This window comes from Tasmannia lanceolata, unplaced genomic scaffold (assembly GCF_043159265.1).
Source record: "Tasmannia lanceolata isolate RefF3 unplaced genomic scaffold, GAP_Taslan_0.1 ptg000015l, whole genome shotgun sequence".
Lineage (NCBI taxonomy): Eukaryota > Viridiplantae > Streptophyta > Magnoliopsida > Canellales > Winteraceae > Tasmannia > Tasmannia lanceolata.
In genome coordinates, this window is record NW_027518692.1 from 48,770,006 (window position 1) to 48,797,760 (window position 27,755).

The following is a 27,755-nucleotide window of genomic DNA, read 5'->3' on the forward strand; positions in this document are numbered from 1 at the left end:
GTGTATAGGATTTCGTCCGAAATTTCGGTTTCGGTTTCGGACCGAAACGCATCCGAAACCGAAATTTGAAACCACGGTGTATACTATTACAATGGAAATTTAGGAAATTTGGCAACAAAAAAAACTTTGTTTTAGGAGAGTCATGAACCTCTAGGAGGTCTGATTGCCTCGAATAAAAAATTCCCCCCTCTTTTTTTTTCTATGTGTTTTCATTGTTTATGGCCAATTAGCCATGTTGTAGACACCCCATTTTGACATGACCCAAGTTCGCTATGCTTGGGAGAAACCCCATCCGATCATTTCCGCCATGTTTCGCATTTTTCCGTGAGAGGTTGAGAGAGATTATTCATAAGAATCCAAGCGAGGGAGAATTTGGACCCGTTTGGTGGGCCCGCATTGAACATTTGTTTAAAATTCGAATCAACCGAGGGCCCACATTGTGGGGCCCACGTTGTGGGGCCCACATTGTGGGGCCTCAGTAGGGCCTCTTGTGAGGCCTCTTATGAAGAACAATAATGATGGATTCTCCACTAAAGAAACATGATGGGCCCTCCACTAAGAACAATAATGATGGATTCTCCACTAAGAAACATGATGGGCCCTCCACTAAGAAGAATGATGATGGATTCTCCACTAAGAAACATGATGGGCCCTCCACTAAGAAGAATGATGATGGATTCTCCACTAAGAAACATGATGGGCCCTCCACTAAGAAGAATGATGATGGATTCTCCACTAAGAAACATGATGGGCCCTCCACTAAGAAGAATGATGATGGATTCTCCACTAAGAGGGACAACATGATGAGCTCTCCACCAACACATCTCTCTCTCTCTCTTTCTCTCCCTATATATATCTTCCTTCCCATCCATAAAAAAAGAGGAGAAAGAGGAGGAGATTTACCTTCCATTATCTCTTTCTCTTCCATTATCTCTTCCAATCACTCCCTCAAATCCCTTTCCCTATATTCTTCTTCCATTATCTCTCCCAATCACCTCCCAATCCTTCCCTCTAAGAGAAAGCGAAAGACGGCGGATCGGATCGGCGGCGGCAAGATCTTCACCACAGGTAGGTGCATTTTTCTCAAAATATTTCTGTATTTTTCCGAATTTTTCTGATTTTTTCCGCAAATTGTGTTTTAAAAATAGAAAACTCTTCAAAAAAAACATCTTTTGACGAAGAAAAATTAAATTATATACCAAACAGATTCCAAATTTAATGCAATTTCGTGGGAAATTAATATGGTACTGATTCATTTTACCATGAATTTTTAAGGATTTTTGGAGTTTATTTGGTATATTATTTAATGCTTTCTTTGAAAATTATCAGATTTTGTGAAACTTGTTACTGACATCAAATCACCCTTAAAATTCTTAAAATTTTTACAGTAGTCTTATCTTCCATATTTCTTGTTACTGTAAAATTTTCGAGTGATTTGGATCTGTTTTCATATGGGATGTAGTGTTAATTCTTAATCTGGTCTGAAAATTGTAAAATCCGAAATCGGTAGTAAATAGTCTTTATAATTTATGAAATTCTCACCGCATGCTCATTTTATTGATATCTTATTTCTGTAGAAATTTCATAGAATTTATATGTCTATTTCTTGTAGTTTCTGTGTTAATTTGGCAATCTGGTCATTTAATTGTTAAATCAAGATTAAATATGAATTTAATGTAAAAATCTGCAAAACTCATCTATTAAGCTACATACATTCCCATCTTGCTGCTGTAGAAATTTCAACTCATTTCGAATTCGTTTGCAATAATTTCACTTGTAAAATCATTCATATGCTTAAAATTGATACAATCCATTGAAAATTCGAAATTAATTACTACCAAGTGATTTTCAACATTCGAAATTCGAAATTAAAATTGATAAAATCCATTGATAAAATCACATTTACTCAAACTTAATCTAACAAAACCTGAAGGCATCATAGATTGCGCGAACTTATTGCACACACTTACATCACTTTCATCTAAACCCCTGCATCTCACATGCACACACGTCCCATTTTAGGAACCCGGAGTGTTATCTAGCATGGTTGACTGGGATTTCATCACCTGGTGCCTCTGTGCTAGAGAAGCATCCCACCCTTAGCCTAGTACCTTTATGGTACGTAAACGGATCTCTTGTTCACGTACTGATACGCCGGACACTGGTACAGTATATCGAACATGGATTCGCGCTAAGGGAACTCTTGGCCTTACCCCTAGATTAACCCACACATGCATGTAGTATACGAACACATGTGCATCACGTGTGTGAGCCTAGTTTAGGATATCCTACCCATTTGTGTCTAGATTAGGTCGTAGTCCATCTTCCAATGGCTACGATCGGTCCTAGGTACACAAACAAAGTCATGAGTCGAGATCCTCTCTCCACTCCGCTAGATTAGGGTTAGAGTTGATGCCTTCAGGTAACACTGATAAAATGCGCGAAGATTAAAAAACTTTTCCTTTGGGGTTAGGGTGTAAATCCCATTCATTTCCAAAGATCTCATAGGATTAGTCATTCATGATCCATCCGTTGAAAGCAATCTTATGCTATCTCATCTCATCTTGATCACAGATTTTCAATCTTCTATTATATGATTCGATCGCGTTTCCATCTCTTTTAGAGAGTCTTTTGACTCATCTGTCTTTAGTTGGTGTTATTAGAGTCTTTGACTCGTATTCCTTTTCTTTTAGGGAGTCTTTGACTCATATATCCTTTAGTTGGTGTTAGTGGAGTCTTTGACTCGTGTTTTCATCTCTTTTAGAGAGTCTTTGACTCATTTATCCTTTAGTTGGTGTTAGTGGAGTCTTTGACTCGTGTTTCTTTTCCTTTAGAGAGTCTTTGACTCATATATCCTTTAGTTGGTGTTAGTGGAGTCTTTGACTCGTGTTTTTATCTCTTTTAGAGAGTCTTTGACTCATTTATCCTTTAGTTGTTGTCAGTGGAGTCTTTGACTCGTATTTCTTTTCCTTTAGAGAGTCTTTGACTCATATATCCTTTAGTTGGTGTTAGTGGAGTCTTTGACTCGTATTTTCATCTCTTTTAGAGAGTCTTTGACTCATTTATCCTTTAGTTGGTGTTAGTGGAGTCTTTGACTCGTGTTTCTTTTCCTTTAGAGAGTCTTTGACTCATATATCCTTTAGTTGGTGTTAGTGGAGTCTTTGACTCGTGTTTTCATCTCTTTTAGAGAGTCTTTGACTCATTTATCCTTTAGTTGTTGTCAGTAGAGTCTTTGACTCGTGTTTCTTTTCCTTTAGAGAGTCTTTGACTCATATATCCTTTAGTTGGTGTTAGTGGAGTCTTTGACTCGTGTTTTCATCTCTTTTAGAGAATCTTTGACTCATTAATCCTTTAGTTGGTGTGAGTGGAGTCTTTGACTCGTGTTTCTTTTCCTTTAGAGAGTCTTTGACTCATTTATCTTTTAGTTGGTGTCATTGGAGTCTTTGACTCGTGTTTCCGTTTTTAGAGAGTCTTTGACTCATCTGTTTCATTTGCAGTATTATTAGAGAGTCTTTGACTTCGTTATCTTATTTCAGTGTTATCAGTTGCTCTTATTAGAGAGTCTTTGACTCGTTTATCCTTTAGTCGCTTTTATTAGAGAGTCTTTGACTCATTTATTCTTCAGTTACTGTCATTAGAGAGTCTTTGACTCATTTGCTCTTATAATAGTATTATTAGAGCATAGTTTCTCCTGTACACCCTAGGGTTTGTCCCTAGGATGTTGTTTTGTATATTCCCTCCGGTCTTTGGCCAAGAGGGTGAAAACATAAAAAATAATTGATTTGCTGTAAGTGTTTGATAGTTAGAGAGTTCGTTCCGAACTACGTTGGCTTGATCCTCTTCCACGAGGTACGTAGTGCAGCTTGGGATCCACATCCCAAGTCCAGCCAAACCTTTAAAAATAAAAATTTTAAATCTTTCAAAGTTACAAAAATATTCAAACCATTTTCAAAAAGATCTTCCTCTAGAGTTAGGAGTATGTCCTAGCTGTTTAGGTTGTGTTCTAGAGTTAGGAGTTTGTCTTGATTTATATGGTATGTCCTGTCGTGTGAGTGTCCCTAGAGTTAGGAGGCCTCGAGTCGATCGGTTAGACATTTAGTCGAACCGATGGCTAGACTAGGCATATAGTCAGCCCGTGGTTTTCATTAGGTTGCACAGCCTAGTTACACATAGGATTGTAGGAACCACCTGCATTAGCCTAAGGCTAATCAACTTGCATTAGTTAGGGCATATAGGGTGTCCTAAAATCCACAATTCACTGGAATTTTAATAATCATACAAGAAGCTTTAATAACTGGTTCGGTCTTTTAGATCGAGTCTAGGATAGAGGGCTAGATGTCTTAGGCATCATAATTTAGAATAGGGCATCGAACTACGTGGGCTCCGATTCTTCCCGAGGCCGGGATACGTAGCGCAGCTAGGATGGATGGCCATTCTGGTCCGAGTCCAGTCCTGCATTAGAGTTAGGACTTGTCTTGTCCCGTCATACATAGCATAGATTTGTGTCTCATGTTTTGATATGTTTTCTTACTTTCTTGTACTGATACTATACCTTTGGTTGTAGCTTGCATGTGCGTGTCCACCAGAAACTTAGACACCCATTAGGCATGTCACTCATAACCTAGCTTTGCTTAGGTGACACATTTTTCATTTCATTTTACGTGTTTATTTCTCCATTCTCAGGAAATGCATGCTTAGGTAGACGATTCCTGAGGATTGTTCCCATTTCACATGATTTTTACTCAAACTTCTTTGGAATTAATGAAAATGGCATAAGAGACCAAGTGCTTGCACTCGGGCGAATTGGGGGTGCTCTCAGACCTTCCCCATTCGTAACCAGGCACGAACCCATATATATTTCTGGTTATCCATTGCACAGAGGATTTGATTTTAGGGTTCCATGGCCTATCCATGGATGGCGACTCTGAGTTCTTTTTAGGTACATCTCGGTTTCGAGCCCTGGCTCCTGATCAGGATGTATCTCATTCGTTTTGTATCGCCACTCGTGCTATGCTGTGAGGGTGGCATCCGTTTCGAGAGTTCCTCGGCAGAGCTCTCCTTCACATTGTGGAGATCTTAGAGGATTGCTGTGGGGACCTCGCGTCCCTCGCCGCACTCGTCCTCTCCGGATCGGGGTCCACACATGTAAATGTGTAACACAATCATTGGGAGTTGTAAATGACGACTGTGATGCCTTTTATCCTCTTACTATTAGTTATTTGGGTGGATGAGGTGGGTGGAAGCCAACTTCTTTTACTTGTTTGGGTGAATCTTTTGATCTTACAATCAAACAGATGATTTCTGATTTTCTCTCAATTCGGAACTGTGATCGCACTCATGCAATATCATAATAAAACACATTGTATAATAATTTATTGTTTTATTATTTTCTTCTTTGTGTTGATCTCCTCGATCAGTGTTCTCTTTCTCCCAAGGAAGCAGGATTCTTCCCTGGGAGCCTTCGATTCCCATTTCGATTCCCGCTCTGGCAACCTTGAGCAGGATTCTTCCTTGGGAGCCTTCGATTCCCGCTCTGGCAACCTTGAGCAGGATTCTTCCCTGGGAGCCTTCGATTCCCGCTCTGGCAACCTTGCTTTCTCCTCTTTTCTAATAAAATTTTTTGCCATTCTAATTTTTTTTTTTTGTTATCTTTATTGTCATAGTCTTTGCTTATTATTCTAAAGTTCTAACTCATGCTATGAGATGTCGGGATTCTTTGTGGTGATAGTTTTCTTTTGTTTTATTAATTCATACTACATACTCCCATAAGACTCCCATAAACTTAACATATCAGTGGATGTATTTTCTTCAAAGTTTATGCATATAGTTGAACAATATGAGCTTTTTCCTTATTAATTAGAAAGGCATGATGCATTAAGGGACTGTGTACAGGGATTCCCAAAATCCAAACGTTTAGGGGCTGTTTGGATATGCAGATTTTAGAATCTTGGATTTCCTCAAAATCCTGGATGGGAGACGAGAGAAGAAGGAGACTGTCCGTCGTTTTCTTATTTCTTGCCCTTCTTTCCGTTGAGCGAGAGTGTAGGAGATCGTCCCGTGTTTCCAGATTTTAGAAATCTCAGGACGGGGGAGAGATTTCTAAAACATGGATTTCTTACTTAAAATCCAGGATAATGGATTGTAAAATCCAAAATTTTACAACGCCTTCAAACTAAAACATGGATTCTAAAATCCACGTATCCAAACAGCCCCTTAGGATATGAGTATGACAAGAATCCAATGTACTTCTGTTGGATGTGATTATGTTTTGTTAAACCTAGGATATGGTGGATACATTTCTATTCCCATGTTCAAAATTTATTAATCTTTTGTTTCAATTTCGAAATTCATTATATCAACTTCTAACAAAAAATAGTACTGTTTATTATCTAAATAAAACGTCAACTAAATCAATATGTTGTTTGAATTACATTAATTTTCAATTTAGTTTTTTATAGACATTATGGTATTTAACTTAATTGTAAGTGAAGTTCTAACCTAATTAGAAACTTTGACTTAGTTACCCACGGATCATTAGATCCAATCATGAGTGGAACATAAATTGTTTTAGGTACTAACTTTTTTTTAATGATGAAGCCTTTAATTAAGAAGAGGGAAAAATAGAAGCGCCTCCACAGGACCGAACTGGTCAGTGGAAGGGGAAAGAGGAAAAAAGAAGAATGAACACATTAACATGCCACCCCTCACTGTGGGAGGAAATCAAAGAACTCTATTTGCTGATCTTCTTATGTGTTGAAAAGAGATGGACTTTCCCTCCACGTGCTCTTGGACATCGTCAAACAAATCCTGAAACCTCCAAGGAGTGGGGTGACTTCCCTTTATCCATCTAATGACGTTAAGGGAATCACCTTCAATGGTCAATCTATCAAAGACATTACGCTCTATGCTCCTCAAATCCTGATAGGCTGCTCTAACATCTGCCTCATTAGTGTCACTCCTCCCAATAGACCCCAAGAAGGCCCATGAAGTTACTCCATCTTCGTCCCTTAGTAGACCTCTTATTCCTGCAGGCCCATGGTTACCTAGTGTAGAGCCATCAAAGTTGAACTTCATCCTCCCGGGTCCTGGTGGTACCCATCCTAGGATGGCTTCGCTACTTGCTAACTGCTATTACAAACCTCTTTCCATCCATACCACAGATCATAGGCTGAAACCAACCTGAAGCTAGGGAGCATCTTAACCCATGCGATAGAAAGTGCTATGATCTCTGTGTATATGAATTGAGATCTGTGGATGCAGTCCTGGAAGACCCTTGCATTCCTCTCCTTCCATCGACCCTTGTTTAAATAGTAGCTTAGCATGCTCAAAACTATTTTTGAGACTACATGGAAAAGCAGGTCGTTGAGGCTCAAATAGAACATGTCAAAAGATCACATCCTAAGCAAGAACTATTCAATATAGGTACCATGAGCGAGCCTTATCTGGGACGTGAAAGAAAAAAAAAAGTAAATAAGATACGGTTAGGAGTATATGAGGTGTATCCGAGTTTCCTTATCAATACTTAGATACTCCATTTTTGGAAGGATCCAACTATCATAGCAGAATTGTGTATTCTTATTTCACTATTCACACTTCATAGTCATGTTCATCCATAGCTACAGACTCTATTCGTGAGAAGTTGTTGGCTTATCTTTTGAGCACACAGAACTCATGCTAGTGGTTTCTTTATTGGCTTAGTTCTTACAATTAGGCTTTGAAAGTGGACTTAAGAAAAATGGGTTTTACAACTTTTTCTTCTTCTTGTTCGCTATATGTTTTCACTGCATTTCATATTCTTCTAACAATAGCATTTGCATATTTTGTTACAGCTTCATTCATGTGTGGATTCTCAGTTGGATTCCTTGTCTTAATGTTGACAATAAATTTTTGTCAATGCCACCCATGGTTTCGAATCTTCTAATGAATGTGTGCGGCCTACTTTATATTTTCCCTCGTAATTTGTAGGAAAACACTTTGAAAATGGGATTCCTTGTCAGAAATAAAAATGGGAGTGATGTGACGGTTGATTTGACCTTTTCAACATTGTATTTGTTACTTTTTTGGGGATTTGAGCCCCTTATTTTGTCATTTAGTGGATGTGGCTCCAATGAATGATGCCTGTTTTTATTCACAAAACGGATTCCCGCCTTCCTAGCAGTGCTCTAATTTGTATATCTCGAAGAGTATTTTCATACATATAACAGTAGCAGTTGAGGTTGTTTCTGTTATTTGCACCTTTTCATCTAGAAAATTACTTCTATTTCTTTGAGCAGGGAAGAGCACCCTATTGAACCATCTTTTCCATACCAATTTCACGGAAATGGATGCTTTCAGTGGAAGGTAAGCCTTTTATTGTCCTATGCATCAAACTGATATGTTCTTTCAGTGCTGTTTGTCAGCATTCACTGCAATATGAGGAACATGGCTCTTATTATTTCTTTTTCTGGTGTAGGAGCCAAACTACTAAAGGGATCTGGATAGCAAAGTGTGTCGGCATTGAACCTTGCACAATTGCCATGGATATAGAGGGTACTGATGGGAGAGAAAGAGGGGAGGTGAGTCATCTGATATTAATTTGTTTCCATTTTTTCATGAGAATACTTTTGGATAATGCAAACTTCTCTAATTTTCTTTGTTGTTTGTAATGGTGTTCTGGTTGTTAATGGATTTAGTGGTGTATTTTCTTTAGAACCACAATTTGTATTTGTCTTATACTATATTAGTTTGATAGTGAAAGTAGGATAAATAAGTGTATCCAGCATAAACTGATGATAGTTTATGTTCCCATACTTTTTTTGGAAAAACCCATACTTGTTATAATGGACATTACTTCGAAGTGAATTAGGAATTATTTTCTGTGTCGATAGAATTTGCTTAAATCTTGGTAACCTAGTTAACAATCTAAACTATTTTTTTTAATAAAAAAAACTAACAATCTAACCTATTTTAACCGGTCAAAAGTTACTTCTTGGTCTAACGGCAAGACATGTGTGGTGGTATGTAAATTGCTATATCTTCATTCTTCATCCTATAGCATGTCTATAGGGCAGCAACGACGAAATTTATTAACGACAAGAAAAATACAAAGGAAAAGGGGACATGATGGCCTGTACAGGGAGATAAAGCACAAGAATGATAGGAAAACACAAAACAAAGAAGAGTGGTCATAAACAAGTCTCTATAACAGATGGGAATCCACATAAATAGTTAAACTTAAAACAGCCCAAGCAGCAACTTTCCTAGCTAAAGAATCTAACATATCATTAGCACTTCCAGGGATATGATTCAACATTGGATTGAGTTCCCTTCCCAACTCAAGAATCTATAAGATTTAATTTGCTTATGTCTAAGGGCCCATACTCGATCTTGATTCATAAGTGATTTGATCACCTCATAAGTCCGACTTGAAAATGCAAAGGCCAGTGAGTATAGCATTTCCGCTTCATTTGAATTCACAGTGCAATAGTTATGGAAAAATGCCATCCCCATTAGCATTCCTCAACACACCACTTCCTATGCCGCCAGGCTCTGGTGGCCACAAGAGCTACCATCAAAATTCATTAAGGTATTATTCAGGGGCAGAGTCCATCTCACTTTAAAGTATAAACCTAGTCCTCTCTGGAAGGGTCAAAGAAATCTTTCTCCATGTCTGAAACAAGTCACCAACTTAGAAGCCCCCAAACTCCTTTTCCAGAAGTGCCTAAAAGATGACGGATGACTTGTTGTACACTGCTAAAATCTAAGGCGACTTGGAGAGCCTGTAAAAAACCCTGTTCTTTCTCTCATTCCAAACACCCTAAAACACCGCAAAAGGAGTTATTGTCCTAACTCCTAAGGATGCTGCTTAGCATATTACAGCCTTTCTTTCACTTCCGTACCTCAAACTGAAAACTTATGCTACATGCAACTTTGATATTTTTTTATAGTAGGTTATATAAAAATCATTTTGAGTAAGTTTATGCAGCTTCATTGTGAATTCTGTATATTTTAAATCTGTGTTAGTATTGTCATGAATAATTTCTTTTTTGATGGAACTGAACATTTGTGCATCTGAAATTTTCTTCAATGGTGTCTTATCCTTTTCCATATCAGGATGACACGGCATTTGAGAAGCAGAGTGCCCTTTTTGCTTTGGCAATTTCAGACATTGTACTGATAAACATGTGAGTCTATCACTTTAGCATGTTCCACTTCTATCTTTTCTTTTTTTGATGACACAGGGTATCCCCACCCTATTTTAGGGTGGGACTGATCCCTATGAATGCACGCAATCACCTGTAAACCACGCGCATCGGGTTTACTACAGGGGGATTCGAACTCGCATCACTGGGGAGCATACCCATGTTCCGCTTCTATCTGCTCATCCTGAAAGACTCCTCTTTTTTGTTGGTTGTGGTTGGAGTATACTATCTGTTGGTGGTTTTGATTATAATAAATGATCCATGTAGGTGGTGTCATGATATTGGTCGGGAGCAGGCTGCGAACAAGCCTCTTCTAAAGACTGTTTTTCAGGTTCTTCTTATTCATATTTTTCCTTTCGAAATGGAAAAGCCTCTTGGTTGCAATTCTAATTTTGACGATCTGGTTTTTTTTTATGGCAGGTCATGATGCATTTATTCAGTCCTCGCAAGACAACTTTGCTATTTGTTATTCGCGACAAAACAAAGGTTTGCATTTTTAAATTGTAAATTTTGTACAAACTTGTTCTTGGTTTATTCGCTTTACTTTTTAAATATTTAATCAGTTGTTTTCCATGTAGACTCCACTAGATCGTTTAGAAACCATCCTACGAGAAGATATTCAGAAGGTGCCTATTCTTCATTTTTGCTTTATTGTTTTGCAACTGTCTTTTTTATTCTCTTTCCGTATTATCATGATCCCCATCTCTGCAGATTTGGGATGCTGTTTCTAAGCCCCGGGCCCACAAGGATACACCACTCAGTGAATTTTTTAATGTGAGTTATTTGTTATTTCTAGGAAAGTTTTTATATGTTCGTTTCTGATGCACTATTGTTTGCCTTGAAGGTGGAGGTAACGGCTTTGTCCAGTTATGAAGAGAAGGAAGAGCAATTTAAAGAGCAGGTAGTTCACCAATTACAATGGTCAGTTGTCAATCCTCTTGATTTGGATTGACCATCATCTTTGTTTTTCTAAAATATGCATGGAGGTGGCTTTCGTATAAACTTATGTCTGTCTTGGGTTGTGAATTGACCAAGGAATAAGGGTCACACTTCAGTACTTTAGTTTTTGATAGACATTTGAGGAATGCTAGATTCACAGGCGCCCTTGCAAAAAAAGGGCAAGGGTGCCCCCATTGGTGAAATTGCATTTAAGATGGCACAAAAAATTACAATCATGACTGTCTTAAATGCAATTTGACCAATGGGGGCTCCCTTTGCCCCGTTTTTTGCAAGGGTGACTGTGAATCTAGCATTCCTCTAGACTTTTATTTACAAGTTATTGACACCCTTACGTTGTGTCTTATATAGGTTGCACAATTAAGGCAACGCTTTTTCCATTCTATCGCTCCGGGAGGGCTTGCTGGTGATAGAAGGGGTGTTGTTCCCGCTTCGGCATTTTCTTTCAGTGCACAACAGATATGGAAAGTTATACAAGAGAATAAGGACCTTGACCTTCCCGCCCACAAGGTATTTGATTTGTATTTCACTTGCCGAGCGGCAAGGAATTGCCTCTTATAGTCTGTTATGCACTTATATATATATAGAGAGAGAGAGAGAAGTGTTGGTGCGCTTGAGCGCACCAAAAAAATGGTGTGTTCAAGTCGTTATAACGCTTCCCATTGGTTCCTGGATGTGGGACCCAAACATTTAAACCAATGGGAGGCGTTATAATGACTTGAGCGCACCAGCACTTTTCTCATATATATATATATATATATATATATATATATATATATATATATATATATATATATATGAGGAAACTGTTGGTGAGCTTTTAAGCGCACCAAACTTATGGTGCGCTTAAGCTCCCCAATCACAGGGGCCCACAGCTCCATAGGTGATCCAAACCATTCATTTGCAAGGCCTAATCATAGATAGGGTGTGTAACAAAAATCAGCTCCATAGGATCATCCTAACCCCTCCATTTGTGGAGGACAAAAATGGGCAGATTTGTGGACAAACACTGTCTGTCCATTTTGTCCTCCACAAATGGAGGGGTTAGGATGATCCTACGGAGCTGATTTTTGGTACACACCCTATCTATGATAAGGCCTTTCAAATGAATGCTTTGGATCATCCTAACAAAGTGGGCCCCCATGTGATTGGGCGCTTAAGCCCACCATAACTTTGGTGAGCTTAAGCGCACCAACAGTTTTCTCTCTCTCTCTCTCTCTCTCTCTCTCTCTATATATATATATATATATATATATATATATATATATATATATATATATATATATATATATATATATATATATATATATATGGGAAAGGTGTGCGTACTCGGTCGAGTAGATAAGCTTATCTACTCGGTCGGGTTAAAAACAGTGGAGGCCCACATTTTTTGGGTTTCCGAATTGGAATAGAGATAAATAGATATATATAGAGAGAGAAAGAGATCGGGATAAATATGATATGGGAAAAAAAATAAATCCACTTGGTTGATCCAAACCATTCATTTGAAAGGCCCTTACCTAGATAGGGTGTCCACAAAAAATCAGCCCCATAGGATCATCCTAACCCATGCAACAGTGGAGGGAAAATGGGGAAAAATGGACAAACACAGCTTGTCCACAAATTTGCCCATTTTTCCCTCCATTGTTGGATGGGTTAGGATGATCCCATGGGGCTGATTTTTTGTGGACACCCTATCTAGGTAAGGGCCTTTCAAATGAATGGTTTGGATCACCCAAAAAATGTGGGCCCCCACTGTTTTTAACCAGACCGAGTAGATAAGCTTATCTACTCGACCGAGTACGCACACCTTTCCCTTTATATATATATATATATATATATATATATATATATATATATATAGAGAGAGAGAGAGAGAGAGAGAGAGAGTGTGTGTGCCACAAAAACATGGGTCCCACATTTTTTGTGGTGATGCAAAACATTCATTTGGAAGGACTTTACATAGATAGGGTGTGTACCAAAAATCAGGTCCATAGGATCATCCTAACCCATCTAAAAGTGCAGAGGAAAATGGACAGACACTGTTTGTCCACAAATCTGCCCATTTTTGCCCTCCACTTTTGGAGGGGTTAGGAGGATCCAATGGACTTGATTTTTGTTACACACCCTATCTATGATGGGGCCTTGCAAATGAATGGTTTAGATCACTACAAAAAAATGTGGGACCCATGTATTTGGGCACTCAAGCTCATATAAGCTTATATGAGCTCAAGCTCACGAACAGTATATATATATATATATATATATATATATATATATATATATATATATATATATATCCTAAGGAAAGTGTTCCTAAGCTTGTGGCCCCACATTTTTTGGGGGATCCAAAGCATTCATTTGGAAGGCCCTTCCATGGATAGGGTGTGTACCAAAAATCAGCCCTATAGGATCATCCTAGCTCAATCAAAGGTAGAGTGAAAAATGGACAAACAATGTGTGTCCATGTTTCTACCCATTTTTTCCCCCAATAGATGGCAGGGTTAGGATGACCCTATATGGCTGATTTTTGGTACACACCCTATCCATTGAAGGGCCTTCCAAATGAATGCTTTGGATCCCCCAAAAAATGTGGGGCCACATGTGTTTTTGAGCTCTAGCTTAGATAAACTTATCTAAGCTATAGCTTAAGAACACTTTCCTCATATATCCTATGATGCACTTATATATATTTTCATTATTTAGGTAATGGTTGCTACTGTTCGATGTGAAGAGATTGCTAATGAAAAGTTCAGTAGTTTGACCTCCGATGAGGTACGCCATTTGCCTTTTGCAGTCATTTTCAGTCTAATTGGCAAACTGTCCCCAAGACTGATGAACTTTCTGGATGGGCTTTAGGGTTGGTTGGAACTGGAGGAAGGTGTTCAATCTGGACCAGTACCAGGCTTTGGGAAAAAACTTAGCTCCATTTTAGATGCTTATCTGTCAGAGTAAGAAAACTTCTGCTGCATTTTTATACTCTTTTCCCTAGTAATATGTCATAATGTCCCAAACTAATATATATATATATATATATATATATATATATATATATATATATATATATATATATATATATAAGAAAAGGGTTCCTGCACTCAAGCGCAGATAGCTTATATGCGCTTGAGTGCTAGAAACATGGTGGGGCCACATTGTTGGGGGGATCCTAAGCATTCATTTGAAAGCTACCATCATGGATGGGGTGTGTACCAAAAATCAGCTTCATTGGATCACCACAGGGTGTCCATTTGTGGGGGTGAAAAATGGACAGATACTGTTTGTCCACTAATCTGCCCATTTTTTCACCCCACAAATGGACACCCTATGGTGATCCAATGGAGCTGATATTTGGTGGACACCCTATCCATGAAAGGGCCCCACAAATGAATGCTTTGGATCCCCCCAACAATGTGGCCCCACCCGTGTTTTTGCAGTCAAGCGCAGGAACCCTTTACTCTCTCTCTCTCTCTCTCTCTCTCTCTCTCTCTATATATATATATATATATATATATATATATATATATATATATATATATATATATATATATATATATATATATATGAGGAAAAAGATTGTGCGCTCGAGCGCACCAAGCTTATGGTGTGCTCGAGGGCCCAATCACATGTGGGCCCACTTTGTTAGGATGATCCAAAGCATTTATTTGAAAGGCCCTTACATAGATGGGGTGTGTACAAAAAATCAGCTCCATTGGATCATCCTAACCCATACAAAAGTGGAGGGCAAAATAGACAGACACCGTTTGCCACTAATCTGCCCATTTTTGCCCTCCACTTTTGGAGGGGTTAGGATGATCCAATAGAGCTGATTTTTGTTACACACCCTATCTATCACCACAAAAAATGTGGGGCCCATGTGATTGGGCCCTCGAGCGCACAATATTTTTCCTCTCTCTCTCTCTCTCTCTCTCTCTCTCTATATATATATATATATATATATATATATATATATATGAGGAAACTGTTGGTGAGCTTAAGCGCACCAAACTTATGGTGCGCTTAAGCTCCCCAATCACATGGGGGCCCACTTTTCTGTGGTGATCCAAACCCTTCATTTGCAAGGCCTTATGATAGATAGGGGGTGTACCAAAAATCAGCTCCATAGGATCATCCTAACCCCTCCATTTGTGGAGGACAAAAAATGGGCAGATTTGTGTCTGTCCATTTTTGTCCTTCACAAATGGAGGGGTTAGGATGATCCTATGGAGCTGATTTTTGGTACACCCCCCATCTATGTAAGGGACTTTAAAATGAATGCTTTGGATCATCCTAACAAAGTGGGCCCCCATGTGATTGGGCGCTTAAGCTCACCATAAGTTTGGTGAGCTTAAGCTCACCAACAGTTTACTCTCTCTCTCTCTCTCTCTCTCTCTCTATATATATATATATATATATATATATATATATATATATATATATATAGAGAGAGAGAGAGAGAGAGTTAAGTGAAGCTACACATACGTGTAGCTAACTTAGCTACACCGATGGCTTAAAATACAGTGGGCCCACATTATTTGGGTGATCCAAACCGTTCATTTGATAGGCCCTCACATTGATAGGGTGTGCCCAAAAAATCAGCTCCACAGGATCATCCCAACCCTTCAAACTGTGAAGGTAAAAATTGATAGATTTGTGAAGGTTTTTACACGTCCAATTTTGCCTCCACAAATCGTAGGGTTGGGATGATCCTATGGAGCTGATTTTTTGGGCACACCCTATCTATGTGAGGGCCCATCAAATGAATGGTTTGCATCACCCAAACAATGTGGGGCCCACTGTATTTCAAGCCGTTGGTGTAGCTAAGTTAGCTACACATACGTTAGCTACACTTTTCTAAGTTAGCTACACTTTTCTCATATATATATATATATATATATATATATATATATATATAGAGAGAGAGAGAGAGAGAGAGAAAACGGTTCCTACACATATGTGTAGATAAGTTATCTACACACTAGCTTAAAATACAGTGAGGGCCACATTATTTGGGTGATCCAAACCATTCATTTCTAAGGCCCTCACATAGATAGGGTGTCCATAAAAAATCAGATCCATAGGATCATCCTAACCATTCGAACTGTGGAGGCAAAAAATGGACTAATTTGTGAAGGTTTAAAGACATCAATTTTACCTCCACAAATCGTAGGGTTGGGATGATCCTATGGATTTGATTTTTTGTAGACACCCTATCTATGTGAGGGCCTTTAAAATGGATGGCTTGGATCACCCAAACAATGTGGGCCCCCACTATATTTTAAGCTAGTGTGTAGAGAACTCTCTACACATATGTGTAGGAGCCGTTTTCTCATATATATATATATATATATATATATATATATATATATATATATGAGGAAAGTGTTTCTAGTCCGGCCGACTAGAGATCATTCTCTAGTCCGCCACCCAAAAACACATGGGTCCCACATATTTGGGTGATCTAAAGCATTCATTTGATAGGCCTCATCATAGATACGATGTCCACAAAAATTCAGCTTCATAGGATCTTCTTAACCCTTCGATTTGTGGAGTTAAAAAATGGACAGATTCGGGTGATGCAAAGCCGTCCATTTTAAGCTCTACAAATCATAGGGTTGGGATGATCCTATGAAGCTAATTTCTTGTGGACACCGTCTCTATGTCAGGGCCCATCAAATGAATGCTTTGCATCACCCAAATATGTGGGACCCATGTGTTTTTGGGTGGCGGACTAGAGAATGATCTCTAGTCGGCCGGACTAGAAACACTTTTCTCTATATATATATATATATATGGGATTGTATATGGTTTGTGTCCTTAAAGTCCAGTATTTTCAAAAAGTACTGTGGGGCCTACTTCATATGATAATCCAAACTGTTCATATGTTGATCCACAACGTAAATAGGCTGTACGTTGAAAATCATGTGGAATGGAGAAAATTCACCCATTCACCATCATGTGCCAATAAAATAACTTGGATTTTTTACCCCCAAAGATGCCAATCGATCAACTTTTGCGTTTCCATTGTGATGAATTGTCAGAGAAATGTACACACCCTCACACAACTCCAAATCAAATGCATCTCTTTGAACTTTGTGGTGAAACGCTTCGGAGGAATAGACTCTAATTCTATTCTATTTCAGCACTTGAATTCCGTTTGCCATTTCTTTACTGCTACTATTGAGATTCAACTTTAGCCAACTGACAAGTCGAACTTACCAAAAATCTTTATGTTCTCAATTGCCCATGTTACATGATATACCGTGTGGTATCAATTAACAGCGCTATGTTTTGGTGTGGTCATCTTTTTTTCTATAGTTATTAAGGCTGAATTTGTTCTTTGAATAAGCTGGATTTAGCCAATTTGGGAACTCAATTCTTGTTTATACCTTTCGTCTTTTAATTAGGTATGACATGGAGGCTATCTACTTCGATGAGCGTGTAAGGATTGCAAAGCGGAAACAATTGGAATCTAAGGCATTGCATGTGAGGCTTTTACCCTTGGTTTATGTTTCAAGGCATCCCATTTTATTGTTAAATATGGTATAATTTTTTCTACATTGAAACATTTGTTAGGCCTTTATTGAAATGGTCAAACTTCAAAATTCCATTTATGATTGAATCATGCAAGAGAACTTAGAATTTCCTTATTTAGCTACTTTGGTATGATATTCAACTAGGAAAATGAAACTGATAGCCGCGTTACCTTGTTTGACCTTAGTTTTTCCCTTGTTTATTGATAACTAGTGGATCTTCATTAAATAATGAAAAAAATAGACAGTAAAAATAGTATAAGAAACACAATCAAGGAATTACGGGTGGCTAAGAAATTGCTTATTGTAAGAGACAGTCCGCAAACTGTCTTTAGATAGTCAGCAGTTATATTTACTCCCAACGGACGTGGCGCAGAGAGATCCCAAAGGGGATAGCAACTATAATGTGTTTCACAACACAATCTTTGCAAGTATTCACCATGCTAAAGGCGTGCAGGAAACATATCTTATAATGTTAAGAAAGTCTCATTCTACTTTCAGGGAATTAATGAGCCCATGAATATTTTTGTGGTCCTTCAGGAACACCTTTTACCCAAGCTTCTTGGATCGCTTCTTCCACATTTCCAACAAAACATTCCCATTATCCATCCTTATATTGTTCCAAAGGTACACTGTACTGGCTTGACCTAAATGGCACAACCCTAGGGGCAAAAAAATGATCCCAGGCAATTGACACACAAGTGCTTAGGCAATAGCCAAGGGGGAAGCCTAGAAGAAACTAAGATATTTAAGCATAGTGTTGGATCAAACTTTTGTTTGTTTGTCTGTTTTTTTTTTTTTTTTTGCATATTTAGTTGTTAAACAACAATACAAGCACACAAATGGATACCATTACTCATTATTGCAAAAGGAATGTCTACATATGTTTATTAGTAATTAGTAATTATCATAAGTACTGTTTACTCTATAAGAACACTTTAAATTAACAAGTATATAGCATTATAAATGAGTGTCTGGTCACTTTTGCCCCTTTGTTACGACTCACAGGTGGGTGCTTGTTGTCAATTTTGTTCCAATAGGCATTCGACTTTCCTTTAGAATGGAACGGTTTGGTCTTCTGCCCGTTTCGAATTTCCGTTTGGAAAAGATGTGACAAAAGAAGCTCAAAATTTTAAAATTCGAACAAAGAATAGAAGATGAGAACATGGCAAAACTGTGACCTTTTTCCTCTTATGGACTATGCACAGAGTAGACATTTACTATATAATTTGTAGCAAGGATGTCACTGAGTGGTGGAAGAGCAGGAAAACATTGAAAAAGTTTTTGAACATAAAAATGGAACTCTTTATTCTAGAAAATATGTTTTCGAATGGTAACTGGATTTTTTTAAATAGACCGTCAAAGATGTCCTCCCCGATCGAGGTTTTCAAGCAAGATCAAGATAACATAGTAACATAATAGAAAACCGACTATAAAAACTGAATACAGTAACACTATAGTGTTATTTTGTCCTTGGTGGAGATTAGTGGCCAGTTGAACCAATAGATTTAGGAAAAGATTAGAAGAATAATTTTATAATGGTGAGGGATAAAACTCTAGGTATGAATACCAATGCCCTTTGCCACTTTTCCATTCTCATTGATGGTCATCGTAAGGAAATCCCCCCCTCTTCTGTCTTTTTACCTTCATTATAGAAGTGTTGAGATGCTTATATTGTGTAGATAAGGGTGTTTTGATTGAAGGATTAAAATAAGTAGCGCACTTATTTTTGAATGGTAATGGATTTCATTAAAGCCAAGCAAAGACCAAGTTGGTCAATACAAGCAAGAGATAAGAAATACAAGAAAATACGATAGCAACCCCTAAAAGGGTAGGACCAAGCTAAGGGAATCAAGGAGGGAGGAAATCAAACATCACCAAATCCTCCTTCGAGACACCCTCCCTAGTAACCTATCTGCAGTACCGTTTGCTGATCTTCTTACATGATGGAATTAGATGCTAGATGATCCTACCTTGTCTTAAATCTTGTCGAAAAAAGGAGCAAATCTCCACGGATAGGAGTGGGTGCCTCTAAGCCATCAAATCACATTACGAGAGTTCCCTTCCACTACCACTCTATCCAAATCTTCATTCTCAAGGAATTTTATTTCTTGGTGGGCTGCGCGGACTTTTTCTTCACTTGAATATGCATTCCCTATGGGTCCTGCAAATGCCTGGTGGCCAGTTGGACCTATAGATTGAGGAAGAAATTAGAAGGATAATTTTAGAATGGCGAGGGAGAAAACTCTGGGTATGGAAACCAATGTCCTTTTACACTTTTTCATTCTCATTGATGGTGATCGCAAGGAAATCCCCCCCTCTTCTGTCTTTTTACCTTCATTATAGAAGTGTTGAGATGCTTACGTTGTGTAGATAAGGGTGTTTTGATTGAAGGATTTAAAATAAGTAGCACACTGTTTTTTTTTTTTGAATGGTAATGGATTTCATTAAAGCCAAGCAAAGACCGAGTTGGTCAATACAAGCAAGAGATAAGAAATACAAGAAAATACAATAGCAAGGCGCTTCTATTGTGGGGTTGCAGATTCTTGAGGTTTCCTATTTGTAAACAAATGTACTAACTGTAGAGTGTAGGAGGGCAGATTGGGTATCTTATGCAAAGTTGATCAAGAACAAGCTTGTGATCACATTTTTTTTGAGTTCTTCTTTATATCATGATGACAATGTATTTTGATGCTTTATGGGGGAAGTAGTTGTTGGTGCCACTTTTCCATTCTCATTGATGATGATCGCAAGGAAATCCCCCCGCTCTCCCTCGCTCTTCTCTCTTTTGTACCTTCATTTTAGAAGTGTTGAGATGCTTATGTTGTGTAGATAAGGGTGTTTTGATTGAAGGATTTAAAATAAGTAGCACACTTTTATTTCTCTTCTTCAAGAATAAGACATATTTAAACTCCAAGCAGGGCTTAGATGGTTCGAAAATCTTAGGTTGAAGTCGGAAAGAACTCCAAGGTTGAAGCTAACGTGGGAATGGACAGATTTTGGTTCCTGTAGATATCATGGATGTAGTAGGTATGCTCTTAAAGAATATTTGGACGTAGTAGGTATGCTCTTTTCCATCAGATAGCTTTTCTATATCTTGCCTCGATCTCTCCCTTGTCGTAGGTATGCTCTTAAAGAATATTTGGACATCGGTGATAGAGAGGATGGAAAAGAAACTAGCTACTTGGAAGAAATATTACTTATCTGTAGGTGTACAAATTACTCATATCCAGGGGACTTGATATGCTCTAGAGGGGTTTCCTTTTGGATGGAAGAGATCAATCTAAGAGGATGGAATTTCTTATTTAGTGAATGTAATGTGTAATTAAAAGAAGTCGGTGGCTTGGTATTTGGAACTCGGAAGTATAAAATGGGCTCTTTTGGTTAGCTGGTTAGTATAAAATGGGCTCTTTTGAACAAATTATTGGCTCCAGATATGGGGCGGGATGGACTCTGTTTCTATTTAAAAAATAGAGAGAGAGAGAGAGAGAGAGAGAGAGAGAGAGAGAGAGAGATGTTTGTTTGTGAACAAATTATTGTCTCCAAATATGGGTCGGGATGGGCTCTATTTCTATTAAAAAAATCGACAATGTAATTACTAATAACATATGTAGTGACCAGTGACCTCATATTCGACTTTGTGGAAAGAGTATGGATACTGAGCCCTCTGCTGTTGAATGCTGACCGATCTCACTCTGAAACCTGCTTGTGCACATCTTTTTACTCTTACACCTAGTTGGTATGCCTTCTTTGAACCGATGATAGACATTGTTAAAAACAAAGAAAAAAAAGACAGTGCCTACACACACACAAAAGGGAGAATGCAAATTAAGACACAGGCATGTGATGTGAGAGAGGAGAACTGGAGAGGAGCTTAGGAGGTTTGTGAAGGAAGACTCCTTTTGATAACTTTTGTGGTAAACATACCGAGAAGGCTAACTTATGAAAAAAATTAGTGTTCTAAGCAGTCACTAAGCTATAAAAGGATATAAATGATTTGAATAATGAAGTATTGATCCTATCTCATGCTCATTGTTTTTTTTTCCTTTTACAGTTTGTCCATCCAGCTTACCAAGACATGCTGGGATATCTCTGTTCTAAAACTCTCGATGATTTTAAGAATGGATTAGACCAATCACTGAAGAAAGGGGCAGATTTTGCTGCATCTGTTCATGACTGTACTCGGTCATGTATGCTTGAGTTTGATCGAGGGTGTTCAGGTACACATTAGATGATTTGTCTTGCTTATGCTTTAACATACTGTTTCTTTGGTAATATTGTTATTTACTTTGAAAATATAGTGTTCAAGGTTATAATAATATGTGCAAATTTTAGACATTTTACCATTCAAAAAAAAATATGTGCAAATTTTACCAGATCCTGTACGACAGTAACACACATTTTCTAGTCTTGTTTTCTTTCTTAAAATAAGAATGTTCTTTCTTCTTTGTTCCAAATTCTATGTAGGATACAAAGCATGCACCTAGTGACCTTTTAGGTCAATATCTCAATTGTTTTAATATTATGTTTTAGTATTTTGATTTCAAGGGGGTTTAACTTGACTGGGTGGTGATTACAGATTTTTGTTTTTAACTGTCGCTAAAGATTTTTCTGTTGATGGTAAGAAATGCTTGAGGGGCTGTATAAATATCTCATGATCAAATGATTCTAAGCAAAGCTTGGCCACCTGCAACCATGAATTTAATATGACTGTGTGTACGTAAGCCTATTGGATCCTGCTCAAGAACATTCAAACCAAGTATTTCAACTATACTTTTAAATTTCAAAAATTTCGGTTTCGGCCAAGACCGAAGCTGAAAGTACATTGAATCGGAATTTTACAGAATTTCCCCTGAAATTTCGTTTTTCACTCATATTTACAAAATTTCTACTGAAATGTTAAAGATTGCACCAAAAATTTAAAACATTTCACCAAAATTTAAAGATTTCTACCGAAATTTCCACCGAAATTTTATACATTTTTTTTTTGAATGGTACCGAAATTTTGGAAATTTAAAAAAATGCAAAATTTTGGTCAAGGTTTTACACTTTTACATGATTTCGGCCAAAACGGTGGTGGCCGAAACCGACATTCAAAACCTTGATTTCAAATTGCCAGCGTTATCATTTTGCCACAATACCAAACTTACTGTGAGTCTGCTGGTCAGTGTGATGGAAATGCTGTTGTTGAGATAGTCATATAGATTAAAGCTCTACTAGGAAGCGTTGCTATTGCTGTTTTTTCACTTTTGCTTACCACAGTTTACTTCAAAAAGGGATTTTAGTTGTTGATTTCTATCTCGTCTTTTCTTACTTCTAGTGACTTTGTTGTATTCTGTAAGATCCTATGCTTAGGAAACAATATAAACAGGGTATGCAATTTTTATCGCCATGATGATTATGCAGTGGAACATGAGAGCCCCTGATGATGGAGACACGCCTCGAATTTCCCAAATGACTATTGATACTACCATATGTTTTTCCAATGAAATAACAGGGACAAAGGCAAAGGAGACTTTGTTTGGTTTGTTACCGTTGGTTACCTGCTTTTAATATCTACATGCATCTTTTGGTGGACTGGATGCTTAAAGCATAAGTTTCTGATACAGTCATGTATCCTGTATTCCTCTTTGCTATGCCCAAATCTTGCTCCTTTGCGTGGGACTTGGATGCTCTAGTATACCTGGAGCTGTTGATGCCAATTTCCCTTTTAGCATGTTCATCCTTTGTCATTACTTCTACCACGTTCAAACTAAAGGACATACGGAGGGAAAATTGCTTGTCAGAGATTACTGCAAGATAATCGTGAAATGCTTTTTCCAAATTTAATGGCATGTCCATTCGTTATTATTATTTAAATTCCCTAATCTGAACACCTTTGGATACGCGGATTTTAGAATCTTGGATTTCCTCAAAATCGTAGATAGGAGACGAGAGAAGGAGACCAGCTGTCGTTTTCTGATTTCTCGCCCTTCTTTCCGTCATAAAGAGAGTAGGAGATCATCCCATGTTTCCAGGTTTTAGAAATCTCAGGATGGGGGAGAGATTTCTAAAACCTGGATTTCTTACTTAAAATCCAAGATTCTAAAGAGAAGTGAAACGGACGGTCTCCTTCTCTTGTCTCCCATCCATGATTTTGAGGAAATCCAAGATTCTAAAATCCGCGTATCCAAACAGTCCCTTACATTTATCGATTTTCTTGTGTATGGTTGTCAACATTTTATGATTAGACCATCCTCATTTAAAGATTATTGCTTTCAGATGTGGCCATACGGCAGGCTAAGTGGGATTCCTCCAAAGTCCGTGACAAGCTTTGGCGTGATATTGAAGCACATGCAGAATCTGTCCGTAGTGCGAAGTTGTCTGAGTTAGTAGCCAATTATGAGGTGCTACACTTGGGTTTGGTTTCATGCAAATTTTATATTTCATGAATCTGCTATATTTTTTCGACCGTTCCCATCCGGGTCCGGATGAAAAGAATAATTGAAGGATAAGTTGTTAAATGAAGAATAATATTAAAAAAAGTTGTTAAAAGAACATCATTATCACATACTTTTTTTGGTAGGATATGAAAACTTATATATGCTAACAACTCGAGGATATCTTATTGTCACACAGAAACAACTCACTAAAGCTCTTTCCTTACCTGTTGAGTCCCTATTTGATGCTGCTGGAAATGGTACTTGGGGATCCATAAGAGCCCTTCTTAAACATGAGACTGAGGTTGCTGTATCAAAATTTTCGACTGCCCTTGAAGGTTTCAAATTGGACCATGCTACTTTCAATAAAATGGTGGGAAATCTTGATGACTTTGCAAGGAGTGTGGTGGAAAAAAAGGCAAGAGAAGAAGCTGGGAAAGTTCTGACTCGTATGAAGGATAGGTAGCATTTTGATCCCTTGGAGTTGCTTGTTTCTGTGGTTTTTCTTCTTACTCAAGCTGGTTGTCACCAATGAATTATTTTCAGGTTTTCAGTAGTGTTTAGCCGTGACAATAAATCAATGCCAAGGGTCTGGACTGGGAAAGAAGACATTATAGCAATCACAAAGGATGCCCGTGCTGCGGTATGTTGAAATTTTAGGCTTCCTTCTATGGTACTTAAACTGTCATAGACCATACCTGTTCAATGTTTCTGGAGCCTCTCCTTTTCTTATTGACATAGTTGTCAAACTCTTATGAGTCGTACTTGTCAACTCTTGAGTTGAGTTGAGCTGTTGGGCTTTTGAGGCGAGTTGCATGCGTGACTCGTAGATTGTCAAACTCCTACGAGTCGTACGAGTCAACTCTCGAGTCGACTCGACTCGACTCAAAAAAATAACTCTTACGACTCGATTTGAGTCGTTGGGCCTGGGCTTTCTTGTTTTGATGGTTGAAAACTTGAAAGTTAGAACTTAATCATTTTTGTGCATACAAGTTACAAGCATATAGTTATTTATATTTTTGGCTTAGTGCTATATCTATGTGCTATTGGGTTATATTTTTTACACGCTTCATCTTTTGATATATAATTATATTTTTTTTCAACTAAATTCCCGTTCTTGTCAAAATCTCTTACGAGTCACGAGTCATAAAATTAAGAAATCGAGTCATGGGTTGACAACTATGCTTATTGAAATGTGGGATTTTTCAAAGTTCCTACCTTTGTGTTGCAGGCCTTGAAAATTCTCTCTGTATTAGCTGCCATACGTTTGGATGAGAAACCAGATAAAATTGAGAATGTACTCTTTTCTTCCCTTACGGATGGAACCAGTGTGGTTGCTCTTACTAGACAGAGGAGCATAAAAGCTTCTATAGATCCACTTGCTTATAGCACATGGAAAGAGGTATTGTAGAGAGTGTTTCCCTTCTTTTTTTGTGTGAAGATGTTTCCAGTACTGATGTTGTTTTTCGATTAGGTTCTTCCAAAAAATACATTGATTACGCCTGTGCGATGTAAATATTTGTGGAGGCAGTTCCAAACAGAAACTGAGTTTATGGTCACTGAAGCTATATCTGCACAGGTACCTTATATACATATTTTGTTTCTCCTTCATTTCTTATACCCACGGTCCTTATGGATTTTACTTGTTTGATGATCTCTCTCTCTCTCTCTCTCTCTCTCTCTCTCTCTCTCTCTCTCTCTCTCTCTCTCTCTCTCTCTCTCTCTCTCTCTCTCTCTCTGTGTGTGTGTGGTAGGTAAGTTGGGATCGAACCTGAGGCCTCGAGGTTGAGAAACAAAGCCTCAACCGTTGAGCTACAGGCCCAAACCCTCCCACCCCCCTCTCTCTCTCTGTTTTTTTTTAATTTCTTTCTCTCTTATCATCAAATGACATGTAAAAAGTCACATTGGGTTTTGGGAATTTGTTTTCCAACTTTTATGCTACTCACTTTGATGATATATGGAATTCATTTTACAGCTCATATAATCTTTACAACTGTCTTAAAAATTGAACCGGCTGTCTGTCTTCAGTTGCTATTTGTTCTAACTTCTAATTGCTAGACCGAAGCTGTTTTGGAGTGTCTGATTTGTTCACATTCATATTTATGCTAAGGATTTGATGTGATCGTAGTTCACTTGTTTTTTTTTATGGGAGACATCACTAGTTTGGATATATTTCTATTTCTTTTATTTAGTTGCATTCATTCCTAGATGTAGATGTCTACAAGACGCAGAGTGACATTTCTTTTCATCTAATTGTTATCTTCAATAGCAGCAAAGTTTTTTTTTTTTGGTTTGCACAGATGATTTTATTTATAGAACAAAAGGCTATAAATGAAGCAAAAGACGACGGAAAAAAGAAGAAGAGAAAACAAAATGGGAAAAACAGCTACGAGGCTGAAACTTGTAACCGAAAGTCATGCAAGGCCAGATACGACCCAAAACAACCAAAAACCAATTACAAATAAGGCATATCACCCCAAATTCTTATATTATTACAAGAGACCCCAAATTAGCCAACTTGTCCACCTTGACATTCCCATATATATGAATATGGCAGGGGGAGGAGCTCTCCATGAAGGTCACACATAACACCTCCATATCTCTGAGCAGAGCTAAAAATCTCCATGGGGGCCACAATTCCCCCTTGAGCCACAAGATGTAATCAGAATCTTTCTCGTATTTTTATTCCAAACAAGGCTGCTTTTACTTCTGCTTCAATTGGTTGCTTATTACCACACAGGCCTTCACTATGCACAAATTACCCTCCTGTTGATGAAAAGCTCATTGGTGCATGACTTTTATGCTTGCATAATTTCTGGATAATATACTATCTTGGCTTGTTTTTATGATTATCTAAAAATGTTTTCCCTTTGTAATTTCTGATTATGCCACATACTATTTGTATTGTTCAGGAAGCAATCCGGCGTAGTAAAAACAACTGGTTACCTCCTCCATGGGCAATTCTTGCAATGGTTGTCCTTGGATTTGATGAGTTTATGGTTCTTCTGAAGTAATCACCGATAACTTAATTGTCTAGCATTTACTTTCAGTTTGGTCTGTTCAGTTTGTTTACACTGTTTATATTCTGTTCCTACCTGTTCACTTTCTTTCTTTTTAATTTTTTCTATTATTTATTTATTTTTGTTCTCTCACTAACATCTGGTGTCTCCTCTGTTCGTAAGCAGGAATCCTCTGTACCTTGTGGTATTTTTTATTATTTTTTTACTGTCCAAAGCCGTATGGGTTCAGCTTGACGTTGCAGGGGCGTTTCGCCATGGTGCTGTGAGTAAAAAAATCCCCAGTTATAATGATTTATTTGAAATAAACTTGATGAGCGGGCTACTTATTAAATATATTTAAAATATACTATATTACATATCAAAATAGAAAGTAGAACAAACCATTATATCTGTTATTATGGTTATGGAGCACATAATATTATATGAACATATTTTGTAATTGTAGGAGTACTAATATGCCAGTGTAGACTGGACTTGCCTCTTCTTGGAAGGAAGTTGTCGGAAGCAAATCTACACCCTGCGTGACAATCTCTGGCATGGCTATGCATGACAATCTTTGGCAATGGCTATGTGTGACAATCTTTGCCATAGCTAATTGAAAAAAAACACCCCCCACCCCAAACCCCCACCCACCCACACACACTAGTG

At 37.9% G+C, this 27,755-nt stretch overlaps 1 protein-coding gene across 2 annotated transcripts in view; it reads left to right on the plus strand.

The window, feature by feature from the left end:
- LOC143845813 (protein ROOT HAIR DEFECTIVE 3-like) overlaps positions 1-27,755 on the plus strand; it is a 32,296-nt gene that overhangs the window by 2,927 nt on the left and 1,614 nt on the right. For both annotated transcript variants that reach the window (XM_077354218.1, XM_077354219.1), the window contains exons 3-22: positions 8,274-8,340; positions 8,453-8,555; positions 10,093-10,163; positions 10,449-10,512; positions 10,602-10,667; positions 10,760-10,807; positions 10,893-10,955; positions 11,026-11,082; positions 11,490-11,648; positions 13,845-13,913; positions 13,998-14,089; positions 17,543-17,621; positions 21,723-21,888; positions 23,930-24,054; positions 24,287-24,549; positions 24,634-24,730; positions 25,319-25,489; positions 25,562-25,666; positions 27,000-27,097; positions 27,273-27,369. In XM_077354218.1, coding sequence (XP_077210333.1) covers positions 8,274-8,340; positions 8,453-8,555; positions 10,093-10,163; positions 10,449-10,512; positions 10,602-10,667; positions 10,760-10,807; positions 10,893-10,955; positions 11,026-11,082; positions 11,490-11,648; positions 13,845-13,913; positions 13,998-14,089; positions 17,543-17,621; positions 21,723-21,888; positions 23,930-24,054; positions 24,287-24,549; positions 24,634-24,730; positions 25,319-25,489; positions 25,562-25,666; positions 27,000-27,097; positions 27,273-27,369 — 2,060 coding nt within the window. The remainder of the gene's footprint in view (positions 1-8,273; positions 8,341-8,452; positions 8,556-10,092; positions 10,164-10,448; positions 10,513-10,601; positions 10,668-10,759; positions 10,808-10,892; positions 10,956-11,025; positions 11,083-11,489; positions 11,649-13,844; positions 13,914-13,997; positions 14,090-17,542; positions 17,622-21,722; positions 21,889-23,929; positions 24,055-24,286; positions 24,550-24,633; positions 24,731-25,318; positions 25,490-25,561; positions 25,667-26,999; positions 27,098-27,272; positions 27,370-27,755) is intronic.